The sequence below is a fragment of the Drosophila gunungcola genome (assembly GCF_025200985.1).
Source record: "Drosophila gunungcola strain Sukarami chromosome 2R unlocalized genomic scaffold, Dgunungcola_SK_2 000004F, whole genome shotgun sequence".
Classification (NCBI taxonomy): Eukaryota; Metazoa; Arthropoda; class Insecta; order Diptera; family Drosophilidae; genus Drosophila; species Drosophila gunungcola.
In genome coordinates this window covers 1,739,398-1,751,630 of record NW_026453167.1, presented here as the reverse complement: position 1 = coordinate 1,751,630, position 12,233 = coordinate 1,739,398, and the positions used below count along the sequence as shown (strand labels likewise).

The window sequence follows — 12,233 nt, the reverse complement described above, 5'->3', positions numbered from 1 at the left end:
AATAAAATAAATTTCCTCAACATAATTGAAATCAGCAGAGGTTTTGGTATTAATTTATAAGCCGCAACTCAGACTACAATTTGGGATCTGCGATCCGCCGATGCTTATGGATTAGACATACATATTCGTTTAATATTTGATGATTCAGCAGCTGAGCTTCTTGGCCTCCTGGAAGCGGCACGAGATGTCGTCCCAGTTGGCGATGTCCCAGATGGCCTCCACGTAAGAGGGTCGCACGTTCTTGTACTGCAGATAGTAGGCGTGCTCCCAGACGTCGATGCCGAAGAGGGGTATGAGCCCGGTGGAGGCCTCCAGCGGATCCTGGTTGGGCAAGGCGGCCAGCTGCAGTTTGCCGGACTTCTTGTTGTAGCCCAGCCAGCCCCAGCCGGATCCCTGGACGGCCACGGTCAGCGTGCTCAGCTCCTTCTTGAACTCCTCGAAGCTCTTCCACTGCCCCTCGATGGCCTTCTTCAGGTCCTCGCTGGGCTGGCTCTTCTGGGGCGAGAGATTCTGCCAGAAGATGGTGTGGTTGATGTGGCCGCCGCCATTGAATCGCAGGGCTGGGGCCAACTGGATCAGCTTGGTGGTGTCGCTCTTCGACTTAGCCTCCTCCAGCTGCTCCTCGGCGGCGTTTAGATTGTTGACGTAGGTCTGGTGATGCTTCTGGTGGTGCAGCTCCATGATCTCCCGGCAGATGATGGGCTCCAAAGCGGCATAGTCGTAGGGCAGCTTGGGCAGAGTGTGCTTGCCACGCACCGCCAGGCTATAAGAATTTCAGATTGTCAAGATCAGGGTCGCCATTATAAATAGCAATTGTTGCTATTTATGTAATCCATACCGGCATCGATTTTCGCTTATTTCTTGCCACACTTACCTGGCTGATTGCGAAATTCTACGGGCCACAAACATTTCTGCTTAATATCAATCTGCGTATTAAGTATACTTCTTATCTGTGTGTTCAAGAAACCAAATAAAACAAGGCTTACGTTCTCGCTTTTTGCTTTTCCCTTTTGAACTTTTTAATTTTTCTAGAGGTGGGGGGCCAGCTGAAAATATCGATAGGGGGCTATAAGTCAGTGATGTGAGTATAGCATATTTTTAAATTTTATTTTGATAAATATATCATTTAACTTAAAAACATCAATATATTAAATTCCTTCAGAATTAACAAATCGATTATTTCTGGATTGACTTTACTTTATCAACCCTAATCTTCTTGAAATCACAATTATTGAAAAATTCTTGCACTAAGAAAAAATTTACAAATATATCTAAGCTCAACAAATTTTAAATAACGGTTCAAAATGAATTTCCCAAAAGCCTACTAGCCCTGTTTTGGGCTTTGCAAATATCGATACATCCCGTTTGAATGCCACCCAAGGCTATCGATTCTTCCCACCACTGTTTTCCAGCACTGCGTTTAGCAGGCGGCAAATTTGAATTTAACAAAGAATTTTACGTCTTTTGAAAGTACCTTGTTTGACAGGCCACCTGAAACACAACAACATAACACACAGCATGTCGACATTTCAGATACCTTCACGTATTAAAATCGATATAACCGATAGGCGGGCACAGGAAATTCTCTTCAACTATCTACAAGCTCGTAAGTCTTCTACAAAAAAGAGTCTAAGAGAAGTCGAACATGTTTCCTCCTCCAGCCTCTGGAGAAATGAGCAGTGAGGATGGGAGTTTCGCCCACCAGCCCGCCGTGGTTATGGACAACGGTTCGGGGATGTGCAAGGCCGGATTCTCCACGGAGGACACTCCCCGGGTGGTCTTCCCCTCGATTGTGGGTAGACCGCGTCACCAGAACGTCCTGGTGGACTCACTGGTCGATGATTGCCTTATTGGCGAGGCGGCAGCTCGTAAAAGGGGAATGCTGACCCTGAGATATCCCATTGAGCACGGGGTGGTCAAGAACTGGGAGGACATGGAGAAGATTTGGAAGCACACCTATGAGATGCTAAGGGCGGATCCACTGGACCATCCGGTGCTCCTCACAGAGGCTCCCCTGAATCCGAAGAAGAACCGTGAGAAGATGACGGAGATTATGTTTGAAAACTTTGAGGTGCCATCACTTTACGTGGCCATTCAGGCCGTACTTTCCCTCTACGCCACCGGACGAACTGTGGGTGTGGTGGTAGACTCCGGCGATGGAGTGACCCACACGGTGCCCATCTACGAGGGTTACGCCCTGCCCCATGCGTGTTTTCGCGTGGACTTGGCTGGCCGGGATCTGACGGACTATCTATGCACACTGCTCCTGGAAAGGGGTGTCAAAATGAGCACATCTGCAGAGCGGGAAATCGTCCGAGAAATCAAGGAGAAACTGTGCTACGTGTCCATGAATTATGCCCAGGATATGGAGCAGCCAAGAACACCGGAAGAAGACCAAAGCCAACAAGAACGGGAGGATAGCTACACTGGTAAAAAAAATAGTAAATCAAGTATTTTAAATCAAATTAAATATTTTTCGCCTTTTTCCATGACAATTTTTAGTTCTTTTAAATATGAATGTATTACATGTTGTTTAATATTTATTTTGAACATTTTCGAAATAGACTTATATATCTAAAAATGTCATTAAAATTTACATAAAACTTAAGCATAATGCATTTAAAATCATCTGTACCCATTTCCACAATAGCTTATATATTTAGGTATTAACAAGAGAATAAATACAATGGTAAAAAAATATATTATAAATATAAAAATATTACAATTTTATTTAACTATTTTTGGAATTGATTTAAATATCAGAAAAATTTAATTAAGTTTAAACCTAAACTTAAAATAATGTTGACTGTTTTTAAATCTTAATATTTTCCAAATTAATTCATAAATATAATTTAAATCGTGCAATTTAATATGCTTTGTATTTAATATTATGATTTTATTTTTAATTTATATATGAAATTTAGTATTTTGAATTTTATAGCCAGATCTTTATCTTTATTACCAGAGTATGAGCTGCCCGATGGCCAAAAGATCGGTTTGGGCAACGAGCGATTCCGCTGTCCGGAGGCTCTCTTCCAGCCCAGTTTGCTGTGCCAGGAGGTGATGGGCATCCACGAGTCCACCTATCACTCGATCCTCAAGTGCGACTTGGACCTGCGAAAGGATATGTTCGCGAACATAGTGCTCTCCGGTGGCACGACCATGTTCCGCAATATTGAGCATCGATTCCTGCAGGACCTCACCAAAATGGCACCCCCATCCATCAGAATTAAGATCAACGCCAGCCCTGAGCGCAGATTTTCCGTTTGGTCAGGTGGTTCCGTACTGGCCTCACTCACCAGTTTTCAAAATATGTGGATAGACAGCATGGAGTACGACGAAGTGGGTCCAACCATCGTCCATCGCAAGTGTTTCTAGGCGAACAAAAAGGACAAAAGGGGGATGGTGTTAATTTATTATTTGAATGCTGTTTATAGTAAGCAATAAAAAATATATTTTTATATGATTAAAAAAGGTAAATAATTAAGTACTAGGCATTCATTTATTCGTTGACTTCGTTATATATTGGGCAATCAAAAAAAAAAAATAATTTTATGTTCTAAAAAAGTAATAATTTTAGTCTTTATATAATGTAAAAGTGTCACGGCTTTAATAATTTGTTAATTCTATAAGAAAAGTTCACCGAACCAAGTTACTTATTAATTTTTGTGCAAATCAGAATCTGTACATAATTTTGACCTTTATTATTTGTTAATCTATTAAAAGTTATAAGTCACTTGTTAGTAACCCAAAAAAAGTAGTTTAATTTGGACTACAATTCATTTTTCAAGGCTTCTTAAATTATTAAATGGAATTGCAGCTTTATGTCTCTTAAATCTTCATCGATCCACACTTAGCCTGCAACGGTGATCTTGCCAAATGCACCTTAAAATATTCATATAAACGCAATCATTAGCATCATATTTCGCTGACAACAGCGGCGTTTTGATTCTAATTAATTGGGAATTTATTAAGCCAAATGACGCATACAAATACGAGTGCGATTGCTACATCTCGGCGAGAATCGAACACCAAGCAGTAGGTAACCTTAACTTCCTTCCAGTTGCACGTGCACCGGGGCGACAACAAAAGCCAAGTTACAAGTTGCAAGTTGCAAGCGTTCACCTTCACAGTCGTAATCTTAATCGTCAAGCTCCATCATTTCGCAGTCAGCTGCACTTGTGGCTGGAGGCGCTTTTGTTTGAGCACTTCACTTGATTTCAATCACGGATCCACAGCAGAACTCAAAGCTCAAATCTCAAAACTCGTTGGAGACAAACAGCACACGCGTGCTTGAAGAGAAGCAGCTGCAGCAGCGGCAAAGCCAGAAAGACATTGCATTAGCATTAGCATTAGCAATACCATTGGCCTAAGCCTAAGCCCTTCTAAACGCATCCGATCTTGAGAAGATCATCTAATAAACGGAGCTGGGAATCGCAGCTGCAGAGCAACATAGCTGGCACTAATTTCTATTTTTATCATTATGTTCCATTTTTAGGTGACCCCAATTTTTTCCTACACTCTTAATCAAATTTCCAATGTTTTTTTTTTAATACTAATAATAAAGTTGAAAATTATTTAAGCCTAGCAATAAATTAAACCTAAAAACAATAAAAATTCAGATGTATATGATTATTTTTTTCATAACTAAGCAAATATGTTATGCCTCGTTGAACTCCTTATTCAATGTGGAATCTTTTATCGAAAAAAATAACGAAGTTACAAATAAGGTCCTTTTGTAGATCCTTAAGAACATGATCTTCAAGTACCTGATCTTGAAAATCAAGACAACAATTACGTCACCGGGGAAAATATCAAATATCTTTACATTATTCTCACTGAATGGCCTAAGTCTATATTCCTATTAAAAATTTATTTTAATAATTTAACCAATCGTGTCGTAAAATATGTTTAAATCCTGCATCTCTTAACGTTTTTTAAATAGTTGATAAAGAGAACATAGTAGGAGAAAAATCATTGAGGAGGAGATTTTTCTGCAGTTGAGGGTAATGGGCCAGCTTTTAGCCAAAAAAAACCAACTGGGGCTTCTCTCTTTTGACACCTTAAGACCGATTTACAAATTAGTATTTATAACTAAGAAATAAAGTATAAAAAACAAAGAAGCATCTCATTTGAAGTGTAAAGACCCTGGCCCATTTTCAGTGGCAAATCATTAAGCGATCGGCCAGGTGAGGCTGGGTTTTGAGTGAGAATCGAGTTGACAGCCGTTTGAAAGGGTTTTCCAAGTCAAATGGGTATCTGTGCCATTCATCACGTCGCTGGCTGCGGTGACTGTTTTGATTTCGATTTGACTTTTTTCTGTGCCAGACTACTGACTCCAAGGTTGCGTAAATTCATCACTTCACTTCATCATCGCTCCTGGGGGCGAAGAGCTACTGCAATTTTGTAAATTGTTTCCACTTGGTTACCTCAGGGCTAACGTGCTTTTTCTATATCACTTTGGATGGGCCAGCTTCTTATTTATAGTATATATATATTTTTTATTAAACACCCGAACACACATGAATTCAAATTCGTGAGGCTATAAATTAAAAAGGGACATGGAGCACAGCATGGCGAGTGGGTGGGTGGGGGCCAAAGATGGAGATGGCGATGGAGATGGAGTTGGAGGCATCATTGTGTCATGCCGCGAGTTGCAGATGCGGCTTCATGAGCTTGTAGTCTGATTTTGGCCGGGTTGAGATGTCTTTTGGTCGTCTGGGATTTGGATGATGTCGCCGCAGTCGCTAATTTCATATGCATGCAATGGAGCGTGGCCTAATGTTATGTTTTTTTTTTTTATTCGCCGCAGATGCATGTGCACGTTCGATGAGCCAGAGGTGATAGTTCCCAGGCCAAAGGGGCCTTCCCTTCTCCGGCAGTAACCCCACTTAAATAGTTCACTTTGGCCAGCTACCCCGAGCTACGTACTTTATTTATATTACCTGTTGCGTTTGCCCTCGTGTCATATCAAATTAAATGAGAACGGAAATTTATGCGAGCCCAACTGAGAAAACAAGAGGGCGATGCTTACAAAGCAAGTCGGTCCTTATATACCCTTACAATCATTGTGTGGTAATGGGATGCATATACGATTTTGTTAAGAATTATACTGCCAAACCATCATTGAAATTTATTTCAAACTTAAATACTGAATCTTTCTTAAATAAAGTTAGTCTTCAAATAAACCGAAAATATACATATCTAAAAGAGAAAATCTTTAAAATCATATATATTTGCTTTTAGTTCTAGGAACGTTATACTGTTTGATAGTAATGTACAATATTGATATTTAATATAAAGTGTATTGATTATACTAATATAAAAGTAAAAAAGTCGTATCAATTAACAAAAAAGTAAAACATTACCTAAAAGGTTTTTAGATTTTCGTATAACCATACATTATAAGTCGCTTATAAAGATTGGTTAATTTATTTCGAATAATAGAAACTACATTTTTAAACGCCTAAACATCATAAACAGTATAAACTTAAATATTTACTAAGCCTAAAATAATATTCACAGGTCAAACTTTAAATGATCCGAAAATAAATTAAAAATAGGAAAAAATCAATTTTATTTGTTTTAGCTTTTAGGATCATAAAACTTAACTTAATATATATTCTAAAAGGTCTAAAGTCTTGATACACCCATATTAAGAGTATGGAGCATTTCGCATTGCGCAGCTGCCAACAATGTTGTCGAATCGATGGCATGGTCCTAGCATCTTTCCTTTGGCTATCTGATAGTAAGCTGGAATTTTGCGACAATGAGCTCATTATCCAAACAGCAACCCAATGGAACAGGCGGACAGTACAACCTTCCCGGCTGCGCTGGATTTGCGCCTGTGGCCTGGCCATCTCAGTGTATTCACTGTATGTGAAAAAGAAACTGGAGGAGGATGAGAACTATAGGCCCATATGCGATGTGAATGATAATATAAGCTGCTCCCTGGTATTTAAATCAATGTAATTAGCTATAATTATTTATAAAAAATTCATATTCATATTCATAAATATGCATTCTACTATTTTCAGCTATGGCGATGGCTTTGGTCTTTCTAAAATAACCAAAATAAATTATCCCAATGGAGTCATTGGATGTGTGTTTTATGTCCTCTATTTTGTAAGCTGTAAGTATATGTTTTTGGTATAATGATTAAGTTTTAATAAATTTCTTTGACAGCTTTTTTTAAACATCAATGGCTGTGCTTGGCCCAATTGCTAATATGCACTTTGACATTATTCCTCTGCGTTTATCTGGCATTCCTGCTGCTGTTTTTCTTCTACGACTGCTGTTTGGTGTGCTTGGCCATCTATTTAATACACACATGGCTCTTTCAGGAAGTCGTACGCCGCTATAGACGTCTCTATTTGTAAGATTTTTATAATTTAAAGTCATGTTTAAATTATGAAGAAGATAAAAGCTTAAGGCAAACTACCAACGAGAGAGTTATTTTAATCTGTCGACTTGTTTGACCCACACGTCTGGCTTTCAACAGGATGTTCAGCTGGCAACATCCAACTTCCAACTTCCAACTACCAACTCCCATGACCAAGCACGTAGTCGAGCAATTAATTCTGTACGTTCCCATTTGCGATCTGCGATCTGTGATCTGTCATCTGCGAATGGCGCTTCTGGCAACCTAGTTAGCCAAGCTAACAAGGTGGGCGGACTACGAAAACTCAGCGCAATTAATTTCCCATAAGTTCGGGAATCTCTTTGTGTGGGCTTGGGTTCCGATGGGCTGAATCAACTGAATCAATGAATGGGTGGAGAAACAATGGGTATGCCAGATCAAAGTAGGGGCATCAAGGTGGTATGATGATTCTGTGCTGAGACCCTTGAATTCTAAGAGATTATAACATAAGCTGAAGTAATGATTCAATTTAGATTTTCTTCTGTTATATTGTCTAAACTCTATATCCTTTACTTTTTAAATTAATATAAGCCTATACCCTTTCTAAACAGTAATCTAATGACATTCGGTTTTTAATGATGTTCATTGGCTTGCTAAACAAAAGTGATATTTAATTTTCACCAAATCAGACCCCAAACAAAATTTGGTTTCAATTGTTTAGTTACTGTAACCTACTATTTAAAGAAACAAAAATGTTTTAAAAATGATACACGTTTTGTTGCAATTCTGTGTCAATTTGTTTTAAAAAGCCTGTATAAAAGTGGGACAAGATTTTGGAAAAAGTAATAACTTTTTTCCCCTTTTTTTTAGTCTTCATCCTTCATATTTCTTAATTTTTTGATTTAAGATCGTTTTTGGAAAGGTAAACCAAAAAGTTACTGTTTTTTTATAATAATTTAACATTATTTAATGTTTGTTGATTTGTGAATATCCAATTATTACTGGCACTATGTTTCTTTCTGAGTAGTTAAAAACCAAATTGAATTATCAGTTTATCTCAATTTCAAGCATAATCAGAACAATTAGTTATATGAATTCCAGGGTATAGATCATTTACCTACCTTTCTTCCTCATTTGATCCACTGATCTCCATTGCCATCGCCACAATCTCCGATGCGATGCGATGAGATCGACTCGACCCTTCTGCACCCATTAGACGCATCTGCGGATCTGCGGATCCTACTCCCAATTGGGGTCGCCGCTGGCACGATCTTCTTCAATATGTCGCTGGGCTTTTTACTATTTTGTTTACTATTTTTTGTTTTTTTTTTTTCGCTCTGACAAGGCAAACAAATGCAAACTTCGGCGCTTGTCAACCACTCGCTTGGGATTGGGAGAGTGAGTGAGCCACGGCAGACGCCGCCAAAGCATTCACCCAGTGGAGTTCAAGTAGTGGAGTAGACCGAGTAGACTACTTTGGGCCAACGCGAACTGCGGATCCAGAGTGTACCACCAACTCGTACCAACTCGTACGCCGCGCCTCGAGAAGATGTGCGCCCCGAGGTAGAAGAAGGCAGATCACCCTTCACGCCAAATCCAGTCTGTGGACTGTGGACTGTGGAGTGGAGTCGACTCAGTGATTGAGATTTTCTGTGGACGGCATAGAATCAGCCAGCAGCTTCTCCGAAGACGATCGTATGTGGCAGCTGTTTCGGTTGCCACACGCTCCACAAGCAAAGCCACCTTCAACTCATAATCGAGTTCGTGTGTGTGCATCCTAGACTTTCAGTTTCAGTTTCTGTTTCAGTTTTTTTGTCGCTGGTTTTGCCCTTACCACATATAAATACGCCATGTGGCGGCAACCAGAGATCAGTCAGAATTCGGCGCTGCTCCCAAGCGCTAGCCTCATCCTAGAGAGATTCGATCAGCAGTTGGCAGTCCGCAGCTCCAGTTGGATATGTTCAAGTTAGTCGGTGTGACGCTGCTCCTGGTGGTGGTGGTCCTTGGGCGACCGGAGCCACCAGTCAACTCGTATCTACCGCCATCCGATAGCTATGGAGCACCGGGTCAAAGTGGTCCGGGTGGCAGGCCCTCGGACTCCTACGGCGCTCCTGGTGGCGGTGGCAGACCCTCGGACAGCTATGGAGCTCCAGGATTGGGTCAGAATCAGGGTCAGGGACAAGGACAAGGTGGCTTTGGCGGCAAACCTTCGGACTCGTATGGTGCTCCTGGTGGCGGAAACGGCGGTGGAAATGGCAACGCAGGCGGTCGTCCTTCGAGTAGCTATGGAGCTCCTGGTCAGGGCCAAGGTGGCTTTGGCGGACGCCCCTCAGACTCTTATGGCGCTCCTGGCCAGGGACAGAAGCCCTCGGATTCGTATGGTGCTCCTGGTGGCGGCAATGGAAACGGAGGACGCCCCTCGAGCAGCTATGGCGCTCCTGGCCAAGGACAAGGCAACGGAAATGGCGGTCGTCCTTCGAGCAGTTATGGTGCTCCCGGTGGCGGAAACGGCGGTGGTCGTCCTTCGGATACCTATGGCGCCCCTGGGCAGGGCCAAAATGGCGGTGGTCGTCCCTCGGACTCTTATGGCGCTCCTGGTCAGGGCCAAAATGGCAATGGCGGAGGTCGTCCTTCGAGCAGTTACGGAGCTCCTGGAGCTCAGGGTCAAGGTGGATTTGGCGGACGTCCCTCGGATTCTTATGGTGCTCCTGGTCAGGGCCAAAACGGCAATGGCGGAGGTCGTCCTTCGAGCAGCTATGGAGCGCCAGGATCAGGACCTGGTGGCCGACCCTCCGACTCCTACGGACCCCCAGCCTCGGGATCTGGAGCTGGTGGCGCTGGCGGTGCTGGTGGTGCTGGCGGCAGTGGATCCGGACCTGACTACGAAAACGATGTGAGTAGCTCTGGTAGTTATAGGTTATTGGATAATTGGGTTATTTGGCAACTGGAAAATGGGATCTGCTAAAAGGGATCACCTGGACCAAGGGGAATATATACCGCTCAACCGCCCGCACCGCTGCACATTTGCCCACTTGCAAATCTTTGCTAGATTTCGTACTCGCTCACCTGCACTCAGCTTGCATCCCCACCAGAAATTCCCGAATTCTTGATCCTAGCCACTCTATCACTCTGTGTTTCTCTCTTTCTCCACACGCCCCAAATCCGCTCTCCATTCTCCATGATCCGCTGTCCATGATCCATGCGTTTTTAGGAGCCCGCCAAGTACGAATTTAATTACCAGGTTGAGGACGCGCCCAGCGGACTCTCGTTCGGGCATTCAGAGATGCGCGACGGTGACTTCACCACCGGCCAGTACAATGTCCTGTTGCCCGACGGACGGAAGCAAGTAAGAGGCGATGGCGACGGCGGCGGGCAACGGGAGTGGATCCACTGCTCCTCCTCCTCTTGTCACTGCTAACTATTGGTCTCTTCTTCTCCTTCTCCTAGATCGTGGAGTACGAGGCCGACCAGCAGGGCTACAGGCCGCAGATCCGCTACGAGGGAGATGCGAATGATGGCAGTGGAGCCAGCGGTCCCGGCGGTCCCGGCGGCCAGAATCTCGGTCCCGATGGCTACTCCAACGGACGTCCTGGAAATGGCAATGGCAATGGAAATGGCGGTTACTCCGGAGGACGACCAGTTGGTCAGGATTTGGGTGCAGGTGGCTACTCTGGTGGTCGTCCAGGTGGTCAGGACTTAGGTGCAGGTGGCTACTCTGGAGGACGTCCAGGAGGACAGGACTTAGGTGCTGGTGGTTACTCTGGAGGACGTCCAGGTGGTCAGGATTTGGGTGCAGGTGGCTACTCTGGTGGTCGTCCAGGAGGTCAGGACTTAGGTGCAGGTGGCTACTCTGGTGGTCGTCCAGGAGGCCAGGACTTAGGTGCAGGTGGCTACTCTGGAGGACGTCCTGGTGGTCAGGACTTAGGTGCAGGTGGCTACTCTGGTGGACGTCCAGGAGGTCAGGATCTGGGACCAGGTGGCTACTCCAATGGCAGACCAGGCGGCAATGGAGGCCATGGCAACGGCAACGGCAACGGAAACGGCGGCTCCGAAGGCGGACGTGTGATCATCGGTGGACGTGTGATTGGCGGTGGTCAGGATGGCAGGCGGTGATCAGGGCGGCTACTCTGGCGGACGTGGCGGCGGCCAGGACCTGGGCCGCGATGGCTACTCCGGCGGTCGTCCAGGCGGTCGACCCAATGGCCAGGACAACCAGGACGGCCAGGGATACTCGAGCGGCAGGCCGGGCGGTCAGGGAGGAGGCAGGAATGGCTTTGGACCCGGCGGTCAGAACGGCGACAACGATGGCAGCGGTTATCGGTACTAGAAACGACTCCCCAGGCACATTAAGCTAGATACATCCCCCGAACTTATAGCAGTACCTAGTTGTAAGTCCTCTTAGAACTATGTCCATTGTCTGGCCCACATCCTTCGACATGTCCTTGTGCCCGTCCATTCTTATTCTACTTCTCGCTGCCCATTCTGTCCATTTTCACTTCTCTCATCCTCGTAGTCTTAAGCCCCTGTTGTTGTAAATGCAAGCGCGAAAAATAACCCAAAAAAAGAACGAAATGATAAAGCTATTTCTGATGTAAGTAAAGAAATTAAATATATATTTTATATAAAAATTCTGTTGGAATTTAATTGAGTTTACAAGATGTTGATATGGCAGATTAATCATTCTCAACTCTGAATACTTTGAGGAATTGGAAAAGTATTTATGTAGTTTAAATATTTGTTAAAATTAATTACGTCTAACTAACAGCGAACTGTTAGCCAAACGTCGAACTAACAGCGAAATGTTAGCCAAACGTCGAACTAACAGAAGGAGAGAGAGATGGATAAATACACATCGATAAGCCCTGCAAAACAT

The 12,233-nt window shown here is 43.6% G+C and overlaps 4 protein-coding genes across 5 annotated transcripts; 3 read left to right on the top strand and 1 right to left on the bottom strand.

The window, feature by feature from the left end:
- Positions 1-25: 25 nt before the first annotated feature.
- On the bottom strand, positions 26-1,090 carry LOC128254241 (superoxide dismutase [Mn], mitochondrial). 2 transcript variants are annotated; one of them, XM_052983150.1, is made up of 3 exons: positions 987-1,090; positions 875-926; positions 26-763 (listed from the first exon to the last, which is right to left on the bottom strand). In XM_052983150.1, exons 2-3 carry the CDS (start codon positions 907-909, stop codon positions 145-147), a joined length of 654 nt encoding a protein of 217 aa, XP_052839110.1. In that variant the 5' UTR covers positions 910-926; positions 987-1,090; the 3' UTR covers positions 26-144. The 2 variants fall into 2 exon arrangements, with proteins under 2 accessions (XP_052839110.1, XP_052839111.1); XM_052983151.1 differs by having other exon boundaries at positions 978-1,030.
- Positions 1,091-1,484: 394 nt separating this feature from the next.
- Positions 1,485-3,431, top strand: LOC128254237 (actin-like protein 53D). The gene is made up of 3 exons (XM_052983142.1): positions 1,485-1,606; positions 1,662-2,429; positions 2,966-3,431. Exons 1-3 carry the CDS (start codon positions 1,519-1,521, stop codon positions 3,376-3,378), a joined length of 1,269 nt encoding a protein of 422 aa, XP_052839102.1. The 5' UTR covers positions 1,485-1,518; the 3' UTR covers positions 3,379-3,431.
- Positions 3,432-6,662: 3,231 nt separating this feature from the next.
- Positions 6,663-7,497, top strand: LOC128254242 (vitamin K epoxide reductase complex subunit 1). Its single transcript, XM_052983152.1, is given in 4 exon segments — positions 6,663-6,821; positions 6,823-6,968; positions 7,038-7,132; positions 7,186-7,497. Coding segments are annotated over 4 exon segments (459 nt in total). The 5' UTR covers positions 6,663-6,797; the 3' UTR covers positions 7,380-7,497.
- A 1,723-nt stretch (positions 7,498-9,220) lies between these two features.
- Positions 9,221-11,955, top strand: LOC128254236 (pro-resilin). Its single transcript, XM_052983141.1, is given in 4 exon segments — positions 9,221-10,253; positions 10,572-10,706; positions 10,808-11,464; positions 11,466-11,955. Coding segments are annotated over 4 exon segments (1,950 nt in total). The 5' UTR covers positions 9,221-9,317; the 3' UTR covers positions 11,688-11,955.
- Positions 11,956-12,233: the final 278 nt, after the last annotated feature.